Source organism: Taeniopygia guttata, chromosome 30, assembly GCF_048771995.1.
Source record: "Taeniopygia guttata chromosome 30, bTaeGut7.mat, whole genome shotgun sequence".
In the NCBI taxonomy this organism is placed as follows: Eukaryota; Metazoa; Chordata; class Aves; order Passeriformes; family Estrildidae; genus Taeniopygia; species Taeniopygia guttata.
In genome coordinates this window covers 4,168,760-4,189,519 of record NC_133055.1, presented here as the reverse complement: position 1 = coordinate 4,189,519, position 20,760 = coordinate 4,168,760, and the positions used below count along the sequence as shown (strand labels likewise).

General features: G+C 50.8%; 1 protein-coding gene across 1 annotated transcript in view; it reads right to left on the bottom strand.

Annotated features, from left to right (window-relative positions):
- The window catches only part of LOC140680876 (uncharacterized), a 570,776-nt gene that overhangs the window by 312,283 nt on the left and 237,733 nt on the right, over positions 1–20,760 (bottom strand). The window contains exon 9 of the mRNA XM_072919761.1: positions 5,359–5,365. Within this exon, the coding sequence (XP_072775862.1) occupies positions 5,359–5,365 (7 nt within the window). The remainder of the gene's footprint in view (positions 1–5,358; positions 5,366–20,760) is intronic.

The window sequence follows — 20,760 nt, the reverse complement described above, 5'->3', positions numbered from 1 at the left end:
TACCACTCTGTTGAACAATGTGTCCCCAGTCTAAACCAACAGAAAAATGCCAACACTGCAGTGAAACATGGAAGGCATGAAGAAGACGAAAAAGGACAGGGCACACACGATTTCCTCCATCTTGCCTCCTTTGAACCCTTTATCTAGAATCCTAAAATTCTACTTTTGCACCCGTGTCACACTAATTATTACTCATATCAAACACTCAGAGTGTGTAATTCATCCTGTAAGATTGAAAACTCTTTTCCATGGACAGAGATCACAGGCAGTGTCTCTGGGGGCTCTGTACAGGGGAGTTCCTGACCCCCTTGCCAAGCTCCCAGACCTTCCAGGGCAGCCAGAGGGATGCCCTGGATTACCACAGCAAACCTCATCAGGACCCATTGCTATGGTCAGTTTCCATGGCAACCATCACCAGCCCCTGTTGCTATGGTCAGTTTCCATGGCAACCATCACCAGCCCCTGTTGCTATGGTCAGTCCCTGGGCAGCTCCATGGAGACCCCATGCCAGGGGTGGTTGCCATGGACACCAGCTCAGGCCTGCAGCCAGAGCCCGTTTCCATGGCAACCATTGGCACTCCCATCCCCAGGGTCATGGGATCCCAGAACCACAGAACTGGCTGAGCTGGGAGGGACCCATCGGGATCCTCGAGTCCAACTGCTGGCCCTGCACAGGACACCCCAACACTGAGAGCCCTGGAGCTGTGACCCTTCCCTGGGGAGCCTGGGCAGTGCCCCAGCAGCCTCTGGGCAAAAACCTTTCCCTGAGATCCAACCTCAGCCTGCCCCGACTCAGCTGCAGCCGCTCCCTGCACTCCTGTCCCTGGGCACCAGAGTGAAGAGGTTCCCTCAGCCCCAGCCAGGGACCCGCTCCCAAGGCTGCTGCCATGGCCACCAGGGCTGGCACCAGCTGGGATGCTCGCTTTCCACAGGCCGGGATTCAGGAATGGAATTCCCCAATTTCCTGCTCCTGCTAAAACCGCGCTGGCTCTCGTTGCCCTCCCACCTTCCACTGAAGGAAAAAAATTGAAAGATCCCAGGCTGGGATAAGAACAATTTACTGGGAACAGCAACGAGATAAGGAATAAACTGGAACAGAAAAAATATTGACAACAGAAGGGATAAGAAAAACTATTTACAGGGGAAATTACATCACCATCAATTGTATCTTCCAGGCCACATGTCTCCTCCTGCCTGGAAAAGACACCCTTCTCAGAGAGAGAGAGAGAGAGAGAGTCCCTTTCCTGCCCCTGGCAATGACCTGAGGTGGGAGTGAATGTAGTGACAGGGCCATGGCCAGACCCTCATGTTCTTCAATCCCACATAAGGTCATTGGCAGGGGCAGGAGAAGGTACAGGTGTCTTCCCAGCATGGATCACAGGTAACAGGGATCACCAGGGCTCTTCCCAATGTGGGTTGTTCAATGGGGGATGAAGCTGGAGCGGTGCATGAAGCTCCTCCTGCAGTTGGGGCACTCACAGGGCTTCCCTCACCAGTGGCTCTGTTGGTGTTGGGTCAAGTAAGAGCTCCGGGTGAAGCTCTTCCCACACTGGGGACACTCGTAGGGCCTCTCCCCAGTGTGGATGCGCCGGTGCCTGATGAGGTTGGAGTTTTGCTTGAAGCCCTTCCCACAGTCAGAGCAGAGGAAGGGCCTCTCCTCGGTGTGGACCCGCTCATGCAGGAGGAGTTTTGAGCTGCTCTGAAACCTCTTCCCACATGTGGGGCACATGTAGGGCCTCTCCCCAGTGTGGATGCGCCGGTGGGTGACAAAGGTGGAGTTTTGCTTGAAGCCCTTCCCACAGTCAGGGCAGTGGAAGGGCCTCTCATCCGTGTGAATCTGCTGATGTACAAGGAGAGCAGAGCTGCTGTGAAACCTCTTCTGACACTCAGGACACTCGTAGGGCCTCTCTCCTGTGTGGATGCGTTGGTGGATGATGAGGTGGGAGCTCCAGCCGAAGCCCTTCCCACACTCCCCACACTCGTAGGGCCATTCCCCAGCGTGGATCATCTGATGTCGTTTCAGATTGTTGCTCTGCCTGAAGCTCTTCCCACACTCCAAGCACTTGTGGGGCTTCTCCCCATTGTGAAGCTTCTCAGGGACCACCAGGTCTGAGCTCTGGCGGAAGCTCTGCCCACCTTCCTGACCCAGAGTGGGTCTTTCCTCCTCAGAGCACCCTGGGCTGGGTTTGCCACCCCTCCTTGTGTGGGATCTCCGGGGCTTTTCCTCCCCGTTGGATTCCCGCACTGTGGAGTTGCTCAAATCAGCCTCTTCCATGAGGTTCTGCTGTGGGGATTTGTCCTTCCTGGTCTCCATCCTCAGCTCCTGCTCTGGGGGAGGAAGGACAAGGAGAGGATGGGATTTGCCTCCGTGCCACAAGGAAGGGTAAGGAGATGCCCCCAGTGCATCCCCGTCAGCAGAGCGTCGGCAGCGGGGCTGTCCTGCAGCCAGGGGCCGTGCTGGGCCAGGAGATGGAGCAGGAGAGAGGAGGAAAGGGGCACTGACTTCCTCCTCACCTGCCTCGGTGTCCCAGGGCGCCTTCCTCTTCCTCACATCCTCCTCCTCCATTTCGTGAAGGTTTTGGTACGGGAAATTCTGTTTTGGGAGGGAAACAAGGGATGAGCACATTGAGTTTCGTACTGATTTCAAAGTAAACCAGGGGGAGAATTTATGCCAGAATTACAATTGAAAAAGAAAATGAATATCAAGGCAATGATACAGAAACACTGGTTTAAACTCACAGAGTCAGGATATAACCTGACACCCCGATGGTCAGGGTGGTGGTAGCAGTCTGATGAAATGGTGGCTGCAGCCCTGTTGGAGTGATGAACGTGATTCTGTCAAAGCGGTGATCCTGTAGAAGGGTCTGGTCTTCCTCTGAAGGTCCAGTGGTGGTTATGGAGCTCTTGTCCTTTGGGAATGCAGTAGGCAAGGTGGTCGTGGTGTTGCAAGGGTGAGATTATATCCAGGTAGGAATGCTTGGTTCCTCCCCCTGGGCGGAGCATCCCACAATGGGATGATGTAATTTTATCAGCCCTGCAGTGACACTCAATGGCCCATTAACAGAAGAGGGCCCCTGGAGGGCGTTATCAGGGCTGAGCCATGGAAGAGATAAAGAACACTGCCCCACCTGTTGATAACAGTTTATGGAGATGGTGACTGAAAACACTTTTGGTTACATCTGACACTGTAACCTGAAACAGTGAGGCAATCCCTGCTCGGGAGCCCAAACTGGCTCAGGTGTAAAACCCCCACCCTGGGAAGGCCACACACACAGGGGACAATGTCACACTTGCCTCAACCCAGGGGAGGTCTCTGTCCCTCTCACTCCCTTGCTCTCCCCCCTTTTCTCTTTCTTTCCATCTCTCTCTTTACCTCACTTTTACTGTTCAATAAAATCCACTTTGGATTTGGTCTCCTTAGCACCTTCATTGAGGCAGAGGCATCTCTCTAACAATTTTATTAACCAGATTGCGACATTATTTTGGCACAGTGAGTTCAGGGCACTGCTGTCTGACCCCAAGTGCCTTTGACAACAGCATGGTTCCCTCCTCTGAGGAGGTTCTGCCTCTTTCTGGAGGAACTCTTGGAAACTTGGATGCAGCTTCCTCTGAGTGACTTTTGGGAGAATTTATGAGGAAAATAGCTATTGTGGGTGGCCAGGGTAAAGAAAGTATTTTCTTGTCCTTCCTTGAAAAATTTTTTTAAATAACTGGAAAAAAGGGAACAAATGATACTAGCAAGACTGACAAGGATCATTCACCCCAATGTGAGGAACTCAAGACCAGTAAATTCCTACAAGAAGCCCAGTTCAAGTAGATAAATTCCCAAGTAACTCCCGAATTCACAGCTCTGGGGACTTTGCCAAATATGAGAATCATTATTTTCTTTGTCCCTGTCACCTTTGTGACAGCTAAACAGAGCTTTCCCTTCCCTTTATTAATCTCTACTGGGCCAAATTTCCACTTTCCTTTTATCGGAACCTGCCAGCAGCTGAGCTGAAGCTGTGCAGGAACTGATGAAACTTGGATTTGCCACAGAATTGCTTCTATTTTCAGTTTATTCATGTTTGGGATTTGATGTGTTTCCATCACAAGTGACTTGTGGGAAGAGCAAATCTTCCTCAAGGCATTTTATGGAGGGTTAAGTTTGATTTCTGCCAAGTTTGTTTTGTCCAGTGCTCAGGGGATGCTCAAGGGGTATCTGGTTTTGGTTTGGCCCTAATTTTCTTCTGATTTGTCTTTATCACTTAAAAATACCTGAAAAATCACTAAGAAGAATATTGACCAGACATGTCAAAAGTCCCTCCATCTAAGAGTTATTTGAGGTGGAATTTACGGTTTGGAAACATATTCTGGGGGATTTGTGGGTTCTTCGGGGATATATGGGCGTATTCTCCATATCTTTGCACTCCAAAAGCCAAGGTGGATTGCTCTGTCACGTCAAAATTACTCAATCCCACCTCAAAGTGGCTGGTTCCCACCTCAGTCCCATGCCAAAATTACTCAATTCCACAGCCTCCAGAGTTAGATGGGGTTGGAAGGAGATTGAGAGAAGTAAGATCCAAATTTGAGGTTGTGGGATCAGGATTGTATGGGGCTGGGTGGGTGTGATTTATTTTGATAATAAATAAAACTATCAGAATTATTGATTTCTGTCCCATTCATTTTCTGTCAGTTCTGGTTTGCTTTTCAGAGTGCCGCCTTCTCAACTTATTTTGTTTCTGTCCTCCTGTCCCAGACTGAAAAGCAAGATGTGTTCTATTTGCCATCTGTGTGACAGTTGTCCTGTGTTAAGTGGGCAGTTTTTCCTTATCCCTTCCACAATCAGTCCCCCCTCAGGGGAGACATCTACTGATAATGGGCTATTGAATGTCACTGCATGACTGATAAGAACTATAACATCCCATTGTGAGATGCTCCGCCCAGAGGGAGGAGCCAAGCATTCCTACCTGCATCTAGTCTTGAGAGTCTGGCCCACCAACACAGCTTTTTCTGGGCTGCCTCTTCCTCTTCAGAAGAAGACACCCTTTTCTAGAGGATCACTTCTCCAACAGAACCACACCTGACACTGCAGGAGGAGTGCAGCCACCATTCCAATTGGACTGTGGCCAACACCCTGTCCAACAGACTGTCAGGTTGTATTCTGGCTCGCTCAGTGTTGTTTTCGTTTACTGCATTGTTCATATTTTCATTTTCTTCTCTAATAAAAAGCTGTTATTCCTGCTCCCATATTTTTACCTGAGAGCCACCCTTAATTTCAAATTTATAACAATTCAGAAAGAATGAGTCTACATTTTTCTATTTCAGGAGAGGCTCCTGCCTTCCTTAGCAGACACCTGTCTCTCCAAACCAAAACACCTCCTTTCTCTCCTGTCTTCCTTCGCCTGCTCTGTTTCTCTCTCAGTGTCTCCCTTGACCCAGGGCAGCTCCCACCAAAGACCCTGTCCTGATTTAATTCCCAATCCATGAGCTATGACAACCATGGGTGAAGTTATGAAGGCTGGCAGTGAAATGTCACTGTGAGATCTTGCTCCACTTGTCTATTGGCTCTTCCATAAGAGCTTTGCCTTCAAGGGCAGGAACATCTTTTCCTGGCTGGGAACTGGAATTCCAGCCCCTGGGAGTGTGTGCCATGGATCCCAGAGGGGCATTCCCGAGGCTCCCAGGGTGCTGCTCCTGCCGTGCCTCCCAAGGAGCTGTGCAGGGCAGGGGACAAGGTGCAGCAGCTGTGTTGGTGCTGCAGTGCCACAACAGCCCCTGGTTCCAGGAGTTTCCGCACTGCCAACAGCCGTTCCTGGGATCCATGATGCCCTCCTGTGTCCCCATGAATATTTGGTGGCATGAAGTTCTTCAGTGTCACAATGGCCACCTCGCTCCATGAGCTTCTGCAGTGTCCAAATGGCCTCCTTGGATGGGCAGTGTCACCATGGACCATTGGCTCCTTGCAGCCCCGCTGGGTCACCATGGACTCCTTGGTTCCATGAGGTTCTGGGGGTGTCTCCATGGTCTCCTTGGATCCACAGTGTCACAATGGACCACTGGATCCACGTGGCCCTGCTGTGTCACCATGGCCCCTTGGTTACGTGGGACCCCAGGGTCACAATTGACTCTTTGCTTTGTCATCCTATGGGAGAGAATTGTCCTTCTTCTCCAGGGGTCTATGGCCAAAACCGGGATTCCTTCCCCAAATTTCCTTATATGCAAGGATTTTTCCCCAATGAAATCTGCGAATAGAAACAGGTCATGCTTCCTTGGCCACCCAGGGGCCACCTCTCATCTGCCTTTCAGACACTGGGTCTGTGTGCTTTTCTTCTTAAAAAACATCCATCTCAACCAGGCACCCATGGCCAAAATTTGGGATCTGCCTCGCAAATTCCCTATATACAAGGATAGTTCCCAGAAAAATGATGCCAGGAATCACAAGTCTGGCTGGCCTTGGCTTCCTGAGGTCTGGCACTCATGTTCCTCTGAAACACTGGGGCCCTGTGCTTTCCTTCCTAATGAAAAGAACTCTTCTTCCTGTCCAGGCACCCATGGCTAAACCTGGGATTCCACCTCCAAAACTCAGTACATCGAAGGATTGCTCCCAAGTGAAATCAGCCAGGACGGACAGGTCTGTCTGCCTTTGGCCCCTTGGGGGTTTCTTCTCATCAGCTTTTGAAATACTGGGGCTCAGGGCTTTCCTTCTAATGGAAAAGAACCTTCTTTTTTCTAAAGGTGTCCGTGGTCAAAACTGAGATTCTTCATCCCAAATTCCATATATCCAAGGATTTCTCCATGACAAGAGTTTCCAGGAGAAACAGGTCTGACTGGCCTCTCCTCTCCTCTCCTCTCCTCTCCTCTCCTCTCCTCTCCTCTCCTCTCCTCTCCTCTCCTCTCCTCTCCTCTCCTCTCCTCTCCTCTCCTCTCCTCTCCTCTCCTCTCCTCTCCTCTCCTCTCCTCTCCTCTCCTCTCCTCTCCTCTCCTCTCCTCTCCTCTCCTCTCCTCTCCTCTCCTCTCCTCTCCTCTCCTCTCCTCTCCTCTCCTCTCCTCTCCTCTCCTCTCCTCTCCTCTCCTCTCCTCTCCTCTCCTCTCCTCTCCTCTCCTCTCCTCTCCTCTCCTCTCCTCTCCTCTCCTCTCCTCTCCTCTCCTCTCCTCTCCTCTCCTCTCCTCTCCTCTCCTCTCCTCTCCTCTCCTCTCCTCTCCTCTCCTCTCCTCTCCTCTCCTCTCCTCTCCTCTCCTCTCCTCTCCTCTCCTCTCCTCTCCTCTCCTCTCCTCCCCTCCCCTCCCTTAGAAACACTTGCCCTCTGTGCTTTCCTTCTTATACAAAAAACCATCCTTATGTACGGAGAAATGGCAGAAACTGGGATTCCACCTCCCAGATTCCCTATATCCAAGGGTTGTTTTCAGACAAAAGCTACCAGGACAGAGAGGTGTGGCTGCCTTAGGCTCTGGTGGCCGCCATTTATCTGCCCCTCAAACACCGGTGTTCCGTGCCTTTCTTCCTATGGAAAAGGACCGTCCTTCTCCCCCGGATGTCCATGTCTGAAAGTGGGATTCCACCTCTAAAATTCCCTATATCCAACGGTTGCTGCCAGCCAAAATCTGCCAGTACTGTCAAGTCTGGCTGGCCTTGGCCTCTGGTGGCTGCCCCTGCCACACTGGGGCTCAGTTCTTTCCTTCCCATGGAGATCACTGTGACACTGTGGGCACCTCATGGAACCAAGGGGATCATTGTGGCACCACTGGAGCCCATGGAACCAAGGGGCCATGGTGACACCGCGGGGCTTCATGGGCCCAGAGACCATTATGACTCTCTGGGGCCTGATGGAACCATGGAGACCATTGGGACCCTTCAGGGCCTGGTGTCACCAAGGGGGCATTGTGACACCTCAGGGCCTCCTGGAAGCCAGGGACCATTGGGACACTGAGGGGCCCCATGGAAGCGAGGGAATATGGACCAGGGTGCCTGCGGGTGGACCAGGTTAATCTTCCCTTGTCTCTCAGTGCTAAATAGAACAGGGCTAACAGCAACACCAGCCCTGTATGATATCACTGGTATTTGGAGTGGATCTGAACCCTTCAAAAACTGGTGGGGCAGACCCAAAGGGATGGTTAAAGGGTTGGGAGAAAATTTCCCCTGGTGTCATTTCCTCACAGTAGGTGCCATTATTAAAGTAACCCCAAAAGCACAGTTAGTGTGTGATAGCTGTGAATCCATGTGCCTGCTTCCCAGAGGAAGTTAAAAATCCATGAATTCTTGCCCTTATTCACCATAGAACAAACCGGAGAACAGCCACAGCAGCCTTGGCCGTAGGAGCCATGTTTAGATAAGGGCCTGCAAATGGAGAAATGCAGCCACGGTTCCGTGTCACCCAAACCAGGGCAGGCTGGAGCACAGGGTGCCGCTTAACGAGGTTTCTATAGCAGCACAAAAATTGGATTACTCAAGAACTGTTATTCCCTTTTTTGTACCTGTGCCCTCGAGCTGCACGTTGGGTGTCAAAATCTGGTTTGTTTTGCAAAGACAGGAGTCTGCTAAGGAAGGAAGGATCCTCCCCTGAAATGTGGAAAAAAAAAATGTAGACCGCCTCCCTCTGAATTGCTATAAATTTGAAGTTAAGGGGGGCTCTCAGGCAAAAATATGGGAGCAGGAATAACCGTTCTGTATTAGGGAAGAAAATAAAAAGATTAAATAAGCAATGCAGTGAACCAGCCTCTAACAGATAGCAATTGAACACATCTTGCCTTGCAATCTAGGACAACAACTCATTCAGCATGAATCACATCCATTTACCGCATGCCCCTTACCCCCAGATATTGCCCACTTGGGACTGACATCCTAAAACGTTTTTTAAAAACTATGGATTTCACTTCATAATTAAACTTTAGTTAAATTTTAATTAAATGAATTAAATTAATTAATTTTAGCATAATAACTATTAACATTTTATTTTGTTTATGCATAAAAATATGATTCAATGTTATAAATGAAAATTTGTCCAGCCAAATGATTATGAAAAATAAAATATTTCTTTTGCAATAAAATTCTATCTAGCCAGCCACAAGGAAAGAACAGAGCCGAGTCCGGGGTCGGCCCTGGGTGTGCAACAAGGAGTCAGCCTCATCAGAGGTTTTCCTCCATGCCCACACACCTCCATCCTGGCACAAGCGGTTTTTATAGGGAAAATTCCGCCTGAGGCCAAGATTTCAACAATCAGTCTTTTCTTCTATTCAGAGTCCATATGTTAATAAGATTTTCTTTTTTGGTGATGAGGGAGAACAAATCAGTGTCTGGAGTTTGTCGAATCCCTTGATGAAATTTAGGGGAATTCGGGAACGCTGTATTCACATGTATCTGCCTGAGGATTTCTATGATATCCATCTCGGGTCGTTCACGTGAACGATCAGCACCTGGGGTTTCTGTATCTCCCCAGACATGGCCCATCTCCTGGCGAGCTGTACCTTCTTACTTTTAAATCAGTTTCCAATCTACACCAGGTCTCACCTGCGCCTGTGAGGGTGGGGGGGGAAATCCTAATACAAAAATGTCTACTCTAACAAATATTAAATATCACATATATCATATTAGAAATGGCGCAAATTGTATCTACTACACATAACAATGGGATGGGATCCATCCAAGGGGGATGAAGGAGCTGGTGGATGAGCTCCCCAAGCTGCTCCCCATCATTTACCATCAGTCCTGGCTCACCAGGGAGGTCCCAGAGCACTGGAGGTGCCAGTGTGAGCCCATCCCCAAGAAGGGCTGGAAGGAGGATCTGGGGAACTCCAGGCCTGTCAGCCTGACCTGGGTGCCCGGCAAGGTTATGGAACAGATCACCTTGAGTGCCACCACAGGGCACCCACAGGATGGCTGAGGGGTCAGAGCCAGCCAGCGTGGATTTAAGAGGGGCAGGTCCTGCCTGAGCAACCTGATCTCCTTTTATAACCAGGTGACCCACCTGTGGGTGTGGGAAAGGCTGTGGATGTGTCCATCTGGACTTCAGCAAAGCCTTGGACACTGTCTCTGACAGCATTCCCTGGAAAAGCTGCAGCCCACGGCTTGGGCAGGTTCCCTCCTGGCTGGGAGATGGAAGAGCTGGCTGGAGGCTGGGCCCAGAGAGGGGTGGGGATGGTGCTGCACCCAGCTGGTGTCCAGTCCCTGGTGCTGTCCCCAGGGATCTGTGTTGGGCCCAGCCCTGTTTAACATCTTCACCGATGATCTGGGGGAGGAGATCGAGCCCACCATCCCCAAATTTGCAGGTGACACCAAGCTGGGTGTGAGTGTGGGTCTGCTGGAGGGCAGGACAAGAAGACACAGCCTTCAGCTGCACCAGGGGAGGTTTAGGCTGGACAAGAGGAAGAAGTTCTTCACAGAAAGGGTGAGTGGGCACTGGAATGGGCAGGCCAGGGGGGAGGTGGCAGAGTCACTGTCCCTCTCCAGTGGCACTCAGTGGCATGGTCTGGGTGACAAGGCAGTATTAGGGCATTGGTTGGACTTGGTGATCCCGAAGGTCTTTTCCAGCCTATTTGATTCTGTCATTCTGTGATGATTGGGACACTCTGGGGCCATTGTGACCCTGCAGGGCCTGGTGGAACTAAGAGGACCATGGTGACACTGTGCAGGCCCATAGAACCAGGGCTCCATTGTGGTGCTCTGGGGCCCAATGGAACCAGGGAGTCCCTGTGACACTGGGTCCTGGTGGAACCACAGAGGCCATGGTGACACTGCGGGGCCTCCTGTAACCGAGGGGTTTCACCATTGTGACACTGCGAAACCAAGGAGAGCTTTGGGAGAGTCCAGGGCCCAGTGGAACCAAGAGGCCCTTCTGACACTGTGGGGCCTCATGGAACCAAGGGGACATTGTGACACTGCAGGACCTTGTGTAACCAAGGGGCCACTGTGACACTCTGGGGCCTCCAGGAATCTGGAAGGCCGTTGTGACACTGTGTGGCCTCATGGAAACAAGGAATCCATTGTGACACTGAGGGGACTTCTGGAACCAGAGAGAACATTGTGACAGTGTGGGACCTCATGTGACCATGGGGCCTTTGTGACACCCTGGGGCCCCATGGAACGAAGGAGCCACTGTGAAACTGCAGCACCAATGAGAACATAGTGATAATGTGAAGCCCCAAGGAACCAAGGAGTCTATTGTCACATTTTGGGGCCACATGGAACCAAGGAGACCAGTGTGACAGTGCAGGGTCTGGTGTAAACAAAGGGACATTGTAACACTGAGGGGACCCTTGGAACCAAGGACATCTTTGCAGATGACACCAAGCTGGGTGTGGCTGTTGATCTGCTGGAGGGTAGGAGAGCTCTGCACAGGACCCTGGACAGGCTGGATCCAGGGACCAAACCCAACAAGGTGAGGTTTAACAAGTCCAAGTGCCGGGTCCTGCACTTTCGCCACAACAACCCCTGCAGCGCTACGGTCTGGGGACAGAGGGGCTGGACAGCAGCCAGGCAGAAAGGGACCTGCAGGGACTGATGGACAGCAGGCTGGACATGAGCCAGCCGTGTGCCCAGGTGGCCAAGAAGGCCAATGGCTCCTGGCCTGGATCAGGAATGGTGTGGCCAGCAGGAGCAGAGCTGCTGTGCCAGCACTGATCTGCCCCAGCTCTGCACACAGACATTGCTGCTGCAGCTCCAGGGAAGGCAACTAAAGGGCATCTCTGCAGAAAACTGTGCTGGGAGATTCTTTAGTTCCTTTAAAGCCACCGAGAATGCAACCCCTCATTGATGCAGTCTGTGGCAACAGGGAAGGTACAGATAAACAAAATGAGAAATGGCACCAACAATGACATTTATTGTGGACAATATGAAAAAAATAAGGAAAAAGAATCTCAAAAATGAAACCAACAAGAAGTATCAAAAATTACTTTTATTACAAGTGATTTTCAGAAACTGGCCATCATTTTAATGTTTCTGAAACCATCCAGTCATCAGTGCCCACACTGCAGCCTTGAGCTCCTGGTTCCTCAGGCTGTAGATGAGGGGGTTCAGGGCTGGAGGCACCACCGAGTACAGAACTGACAGGGCCAGATCCAGGGATGGGGAGGAGATGGCGGAGGGCTTCATGTGAGCAAGTATGCCAGTGCTGAAAAACAGAGAGACCACGGCCAGGTGAGGTAGGCAGGTGGAAAAGGCTTTGTGCTGTCCCTGCTCAGAGGGGATCCTCAGCACAGCCCTGAAGATCTGCACATAGGAGAAAACAATGAACACAAAACAACCAAGTGCTAAACACACACTAATAAGAAGAAGCCCAAATTTCCTGAGGTAGGATTTGGAGCAGGAGAGCTTGAGGATCTGTGGGATTTCACAGAAGAACTGGCCCAGGGCATTGCCATGGCACAGGGGCAGGGAAAATGTATTGGCTGTGAGCAGTAGAGCATTGAGAAAGCCACTGGCCCAGGCAGCTACTGCCATGTGGGCACAAGCTCTGCTGCCCAGGAGGGTCCCGTAGTGCAGGGGTTTGCAGATGGACACGTAGCGGTCGTAGCACATGATGGTCAGGAGAGAAAATTCTGTTCCAAGGAAGAAGATAATCAGAAAAAGCTGTGCAGCACATCCTGTGTAGGAGATGGTGCTGGTGTCCCAGAGGGAATTGTGCATGGCTTTGGGGACAGTGGTGCAGATGGAGCCCAGGTCGCTGAGGGCCAGGTTGAGCAGGAAGAAGAACATGGGCGTGTGCAGGTGGTGGCCGCAGGCTACGGCGCTGATGATGAGGCCGTTGCCCAGGAGGGCAGCCAGGGAGATGCCCAGGAAGAGGCAGAAGTGCAGGAGCTGCAGCTGCCGCGTGTCTGCCAGTGCCAGCAGGAGGAAGTGGCTGATGGAGCTGCTGTTGGACATTTGCTGTGGCTGCACATGGGCACCTGTTCATGGAGAAAAGGACAGTGACGAGTCAGGAGAGGCTGCTTGGAGCCAAACCTGGGCCATTCCCTGCATACTGTTCTGCTGGGACTCACCCACCCTTGTTCCTGCTCTGGGAAAACTTTCACCCAGGTCCCTGCCTGAGATCCAGTTGTGCTGGCTGAGTGTGCCAGGAGCAGCCAGGCCTGTGCGTGGGGGCTCTCAAGGAGCCATCCCTGCCCTGCTGCCCTGGGTTTGTGACCATGTGGCAGAGGGACAAGGCTGGATATTCAGGATTTGTCAGGGGAATCACTCCTACTGTAGAAACGATTGGTAGCATCTGCATTCACACTTCTAAGGGAAATAGATGGCAGGAGTTGATTTTAGGAATTGTTTTCCTACCCACACACCATTCCTGGCTCTCTTAGATCAGAAATCCCCAGCATTCCTGCTGCACTCTGAGTTTGCCACTGAGATATGTGAGAGGCAAAGGATTCCCTGTGGCTGAGGAAAGGTGAGGGGATGGATGGGCTTGTTCCCCCAGCACTACTCTGCTCAGGCCCCTCTGCTTCCCTGAGCATCTCCCTGGGCCTGGACATTCCCTCCTGAGAGGTGCCTTGTCCCTGCCAGCGCTCACAGAGCCCATCCCACCCTGTGTGCCCTCGGCCCGGCCCTACAGAAACCTGCCTGTGTGCAGGGCCCTGGCTGGGGCAGGCTCTGTGTGCAGCTGGGCAAGGGCAGCTCAGGAGAGCCCTGCTGGGCCCTGCAGAGCTGATGCTGCTGCTGTCCAGGGCTGAGGAGGGGCTGAAGGCCCTTTGGGAGGCTCCCAGCAGAGAGACTGACCACCCAAAGTCACAGTTCTGGAGTCTCTGTAAATGTTCAAACATTCCTTTGATGATCCTGTGTGTCCCTTTCAACTCAGAATGTTCTGGGATTCTGGGATTTCAATTTCTGCTCTGCTTCGCTCATCCCCCTGTTGTCTATAACCAAAAGAGAAAAAATACCCTTGCAACAGTGTTAGAACGGTAAAGTAAAAACCTGACATTTATTGGAAGCTTCCACGTGTCCCAGAGGAGATGGGGCACACCCAGCCCATGATTTCAACAATTCATTAAGGTTAATTAATTAGTATATTTAACAGGGACACCCAATAGGAGATTCAGTTGCCCCAGTTACACACCCCTGGCTCAAACCACAGGAGTAGGTCCAAGGGCTTCTTTGCCCCACTTTAGTTATGACTGCTCACATAGTGTGTGTTTTTCTTGTAGGTCCTCTTCCCGATAATAAGACAATGCAGTATTTCAGGAATGTATTTAGACAGTCACCTTATTGTTCTGAAATCTAAGAGATAGGTAGGAAACATACTAGAGTCAGTAAAAGATTACAATTATATAAGTACCTAATAGTAATTTAATAAAATTAATTAAGAGTTTAATAGAGTTTAATAAGGATTATAGTTTTATCACTATATCATAGTAATTTACAGAGATACCAATACATGAAAGATGTATTAATAGCAAAAATCTTTTTGTCATCACCCCAATTTTTCCATCCTCCTCCAAGCAGGAAATTGAAAACACTCTCAGGAAAGCTCCTGACCTTCACAACAATCCCAGGCTTACCTTCTTTGGGAAGTGCCCTCCAGAGCTGTGCCCAGGCTGGTCTGGAGCTGGGAGCAGCCCTGCCCCACCCAGCCCCTCTCAGCAGCAGCACCTGCCCTGCTCAGAGTGGCTCCTTCCCCCCACAGCTCCTGGCCAGCGCTGGGAGCAGCTCCAGGGCCGGCTGAGAGCTGTCCCTGGCAGGCAGCAGAGTCCCTGGCCCAGCACAGCGCCCTGGGCTGCAGGACCCTGCTCTGCAGGACAGCCCTGGGCACCCCTGGCTGCTCTGCACAGGAGATGAGCAGAGAATGCACTCACAGGGTCTGTGGACATTGGGATGTTCCAGCTTTAGGAGATCTCTCCAGGAGCTGCAGCTGCATTGTCCTGCAGCCAGAGGTTCCTGTGCCAAGGGCTGGCAGGGATTCTGCCCCAGGCACTTCTCAGCCCTTCCCAGCCCTGACTGATTGAAGCTCTCTGTGCCTCTGTGCTGTGCCCGGGCTGGCTGCAGGCAGTGCCCCAGCCCTGCTGGGCTGGGAGAAGAGCTGCTCAGCAAGAGAAATGTGCTTTTGAAGCTCTGCTTGGTTGCCAGGATCACCCTCTGTGCCAGGAGCCCGGCCCAGCTCAGCAGCACAGACACAGCACAAGGACTTTAATGACCCTCTGGGGCTTTGTGCTCAGGCCCTGAACATCAGGCCCTGAGAGGGAGCTGCAGAAACCTCTCCAGAACTCCAAGTCAGAATCCAACTCCAAAGTTTCTTGGACTTTTAATGGGTCCCACTGAGGGACACGACTGAGAAAGTGTCCCCAGGCCCCAGGCAGAGCAGAGAACTGGAGGCACTGATGACAGGTGGGGACAAAGAGAAGCCAAGTCTTGGTGCCCTGGGGCACAGCAGGGTCTGTGCCACCAAGGGCTGGGAGGAGACACCTTGTCCTGAGGCCCTGGGGCCTCCTGGCACAGCCCCAGCCAGGCTGGGCAGTGTCACCCCCTGGTCCTGCCCTCAGCATCCCCCCCCAGCCCACATCCCAGTGGCCTCAAGGATCTGCTGGAAGGAGTCCCTGGGGAGCCTTGGCCAGGAATGGCCCTGGGGGCTCCTTCATGCTCCCAGGGACTGAAAGTTGTTCAAAGGACTTTGGGCTTTGCTTTTGCCTTGGAGTCTCTGAGAGCTTTGTGCAATCCTGGCCTCCAATTATCTGCTCTAATTTGTCCCTGGAGAGGCTTTGTCAGGAACAACACTCAGTGGGGCTCATTAATGCTTCAAGGTACTTCAGTTCTTTTAAGGTACTTGGTGTTTCCCTTTTGATCCAAACTCTGTGTGAGGTTTGTGCAATCATGGCCCCAATTATCTGCTTTAATGAGTCCCTTGAGAGCTTTGTGCTGACACCCTGTGTTGCTCATTAATGTTTCAGATACTCAGGTTTTTCCAGGTACTTTGGATTTTCCTTTCCACATTGAGAGGTTTTTGTGCCATTTTCAGTCTCTGAGAGGTTTTTGTGCCATCCTGTCCTCCAATTCTCCCTTCCACGATGAGGAGCCTGTGTTGGGGATGGACCTCAGTGGGACCCATTATTGCATTGAGACATTTTGGTTGTTTGCTCTTGATTTTAACTCCTGGGCAGGTTTGTGCCATCTCCTCTCAGGCCCTGAGGTTCCAGGGCTCAGTTCCAAATGCACCACGGGGATCATTAGGATCAAGCAAGTCCTGACAAACCATGGCTCTGCCTTGATTTCCCTCTTGTCTGGGGCAGTTCATCAGGAAGTTTCTGTCGTGGTTTTTGTTCGCTAATTTGAGCTTTCTCGGCCAGTGCATTAATTAGTGTGGTGGGTTCAGTGTTGGCTAATTACCAGTGCACTCACTATAAAATACTTACTAATTTCCTGCTGTGAGATAGGATTAGGAGAAAGGCAAAGTGGGATCAAATCTTTAAAAGGGTATAAAGAAAATTTGGTAACAGTAAGTAAAAAAAGAGTAATAAGGATCAGAAGAAAACTTTCAGAACACTTCCCCTCTCCATTCAACTTTTTATTCCTATCTTTTTATGCAAAGGGACAAACCAAAGCAATTTCAGTCACTTTACCACCTCTAGAAAAATCCTTCTTTAGTTCACTCAGGGAGAGGAGTCTCTCTTTCTTGCTATGGAGACTTCTCCAGAAGAAAACAGTTCTCTTGTAACTCTCAATTTCCACGAATAGCAGCCACTCGGAAAAAGTGAAATCGTGAAGTCTCTCCCATTTTTTCACAGTTTTTCCCACAGCTGTGTTTATGGGCCATGCCAACTTATGGGGTATTAGTTTCAGGATGAGCTGTTTAAGAGCAAAGGTTCTCTTCATCTATTTCTGAAATCATCTTCATCTCTGGGAACAGAGGTCTTCTTCTCTCCCTGAGGGCACAGGGTCTCATCACTCTGCTCTCTTTGTCTATTCAAACTTCTCCTGGGATCACAGCTACTTCAACATTTGCTTAATTTGGCGTGGAGGCTTTGCTGAAACAAGTCATCTCCCCATACTTTTCAATGCCTAATAGGGAAAAAGAGAGTCTGATGTATCAATTACATCCTTCTCCATATTTTTATCAGAGTATTTAATCCCCAACATCAAGGCATCTCCTCATCCCTCCCATCTGGGATTCAACTTCCTCTTCACTGACCTCGGTGTCTTCATGTTGCTCCTCTGTGTGCCTGCCCTGTGTCCTTTTCTCTCACTGGAGGGAGGATGGCAGCACTGCCAGAGTCAATATCTGCCCGGGCCTGCAGATGGTTACGTGACCCCAGTGGGACTCGGTGGCCAATTCTAATTTTGGCCATGGTTCCTGAACATGAAGACCAGTTCTTTTCCATAGGAATGAAGGAACAGAGCCCCACTGTTTTAGGGGCAAATGAGAGGTCACCACCAGAGGACAAAGCCAGCCAGAGCTGCCAGATTCTGTTCTTAGAGATACCCTTGAATACAGGAAATTTTTTAGGCAGAGTGTCAGTTTTGGCAAGGGGCATCAGAAAAGACAGACGGTTCTTTTCCATACAAAGGAGAGCACGGAGCCCCATTGCTCCAGGAGCTGATGAGAGGCAGGCATTGACATCCCAAGATCAGCCAGACCTGTCAGATGGTCCCTGGCAGGCCAAGCCAGCCAGACCTGTTCCATGTTCCCTCGCTTCCATGGGGCCTCACAGTGTCCCAATGGTCCCTTGCTTCCAGGAGGCCCTGAGGTGTCACAATGCCCCCTTGGTGACACCAGGCCCTGAAGGGTCGGAATGGTCTCCATGGTTCCATCAGGCCCCACAGAGTCATAATGGTCTCTGGGTCCATGAAGCCCCGCGGTGTCACCATGGCCCCTTGGTTCCATGGGTTCCAGTGGTGCCACAATGATCCCCTTGGTTCCATGAGGTGTCCACAGTGTCACAGTGATCTCCATGGGAAGGAAAGAACCGAGCCCCAGTGTGGCAGGGGCAGCCACCAGAGGCCAAGGCCAGCCAGACTTGATGGTACTGGCAGATTTTGCCTGGGAGCAACCCTTGGATATAGGGAATTTTAGAGGTGGAATCCCACTTTCAGACATGCACACCCGGAGTTGAATGATGTTTTTTTTTTCCAAAGGAAGGAAAACACAGAACACCGGTGTTTGAGTGACAGATGAAAGGCTGCTGTCAGAGGTCTAGGCCAGCCAGACCTCTTTGCCCTGGTAGCTTTTGTCTGAAAGCAACCCTTGGATATAGGGAATTTGGGAGGTGGAACCCCAATTTTGGCCATTTCTGTGTAGATAAGAAGGAGAGTTCTTTTCCATAGGAAGGAAAGCACAGAGACCATGTGTTTCAAAGGCAGAAGAAGAAAGAGGTGGCTCCTGGAAGGCTCAGCCAACCAGACCTGTTCTTCCTGGCATGTTTTGTAATGGAGGAATTTTTGGATACATGGAATTTGGGAGGAGGAATCTCAATTTTGACCACGGTGACCTTGAGAAGGACAACTATTTACATTGGAAGGAAAGCACCAAGCCCCAGTGTTTCAAAAGCAGATGAGATGCATCTCTCAAGAGGCCAAGGGCAGCCAGACCTGTCTGTCCTGGCAGCTTTCACTTGGGAGCATTCCTTGGATGTACGTAGTTTTGGAGGAGGAATCCCAATTTTGGCCATGGAACCCTGGAGGAGAAGGAGAGTTCTCTCCCATAGGAAGAAAAGCCCAGAGCCCCAGGGCTTCAGGGGCAGATGAGAAGCAGCCCTCGACATACCAAGGTCAGCCGGACCTGTCAGGTGGTCCCCAGGAGCTCCAGCCAGCCAGACCTGTTCCATGTTCCCTTGGTTCCGTGGGACCCCACAGTGTCACAATGGTCTCTTTGGTTCCATCAGGCCCTGGAGTGTCACAATGTTCCCCTTGCTTCTGCAGTGTCACAATGGCCCCGTGCTTCCATGAGGCCTTGCAGTGTCACAATGGCTTCGTGGTTCCACAGAGCCCTGATGTGTCACAATGGCCCCTGGGCTCCGTGTGCCCTCGCTGTGTCACAGCGGCTCCTCTGTGACACTGCGGCTGCACAAGGTCACCGTGGACCCTTGGTTCCTTGGGGTCACCGAGTTTCACATTGGTCTCCTTGATTCCATGAGGCAGCACAGTGTCACAATGGCCCCTTGGTTCCATGAGGTTCTGAAGTGTCACCCTGGTGTCCTTGGACCTGCATTGTCACAACTGACCTGTGGTAATCACATATCCTCTGAGCAGAGAGAGAGATCTCCCAGGATTTTCCTGGGAAGCTGTGAGAAGCTGTGAGAAAGCTCAGAGAAAAGAACAAGAAACAATTCTTATCTTCATTTGCTGCACCTGTTGTTGTGCACATGTGGAATGTGTTATGGAGATTTGTTTACCAAAGGGTGATTTCTAAATTGGCCAATGGTGATGGTGTTTGGATTTCAATTCACCAGTCTGGTCTGTCTGTATCGGACTGTCTGCAAGAGCGATGAGTGTTTCTTAGCAGTATAGTATAGGATAATGTAATAAAGTGATTGATCAACCTTCTGGAATCATGGAGTCAGTGCTAATTATTACAGGCTGGGGACGCCCTGCTACGATAGTTATCTAAGTCATTCTTCCCCTACCTCTGAATGCTGAACAGAATAGGCTTAACAGGCATAGCAGGAACACCAACCACTGTAGACCCAAAGAGCTGGTAAGGAGTTGGGAGAAAACTTCCCCTGGTGTCATTTCCTCATGGTAGGTTGTTGCAGCATTTTTGAGAGAAAGAGGGCATGAATTGTGAAAGTTGAGCTACTCCAGTCTAGGCCTCAGATTGAGGCCTGGTGGGGCCTTCAAAGCCTCTGACGCAGTTAGAAATTCAGAGCTTGTGGCGCAGATAGAAAATAGTCTTAAGGTGTTGTGGGGACCACCGGGTTGTCTGGGTGTGAGTTAGTATAGGTTTTATGGTGTAAAGTGTAGGCCGTTTTAAGGAAAAGGTAAACAATGTTAGCCTACCAATTAGAGTGTCTTTGTTTCTGTAAACTATGTGGAAGCTTATATAAATTACCGCCTGATCTTGAATAAATGGAGAACGTTGCATTAATCATATTGATTGGATGTGCGTTTGTCTTGTCCAGTTTCCCGTTTTTTTGAGATTCCCTGGCTTTAAGTGGCGCCCGAACAGGGACTCAGGAGGCTCCGAAAAGGCTGCCAAATTACTTTTAGAGTAACGGGCAGTCGGGTTTGAGTCGCGCGACAGAAATTCAGGTCCAAATCGCCTCATGGTGACGGGACCGGGATCCCAAATTCACTTTTTGTGAACGGGGATCAGGTGGAACAGAGCAGAATTCTCCAAACTCCGAATTGGGCCGTTCCCAACGGGAGGAAAAAGACTCGTCGCATTGTTGTTTGTTTGTGAGAGTCCGTGGAGCAGTGGGAAGACCTCGGCGTTCACAAGAGACCCGAACGGCGGGTGTGGACGTGGCCGAGGCCGGGAAGCTGGAGCGGAGTTGCTGCCTTGCCGAAGAAAAGCGAGAGCGAAGCAACCCGCGGAGGGTGAGGTAAGCCGTGGAGACAGAGAGAGGGTGAAAAGTTCACCATGGATGGAGACTTACAGGCTTCAGTGCGGCTGCTCTTTCATATTCTCTCAAAGAGAGCTGAAAAAGTTAAAGAAGCCGATTTAGAGCAGTTGGTCCTGTGGGCAAGAAGCAAAGGCAAGCTGCAAAAACCTTTGCTGATTTTTAGTGAAACCGAATGGCAAGAGTTGGGGCAGCTGCTTTGGGATGCAGTCATAGAGGGCGGAAAAGACAAGAAAACACTATTGGAGCTTGGAGGTGTTTGGAAGAAAGTTTTACATACCTTACAGAGCATGGCCGCGGAGAAAAAAGCAG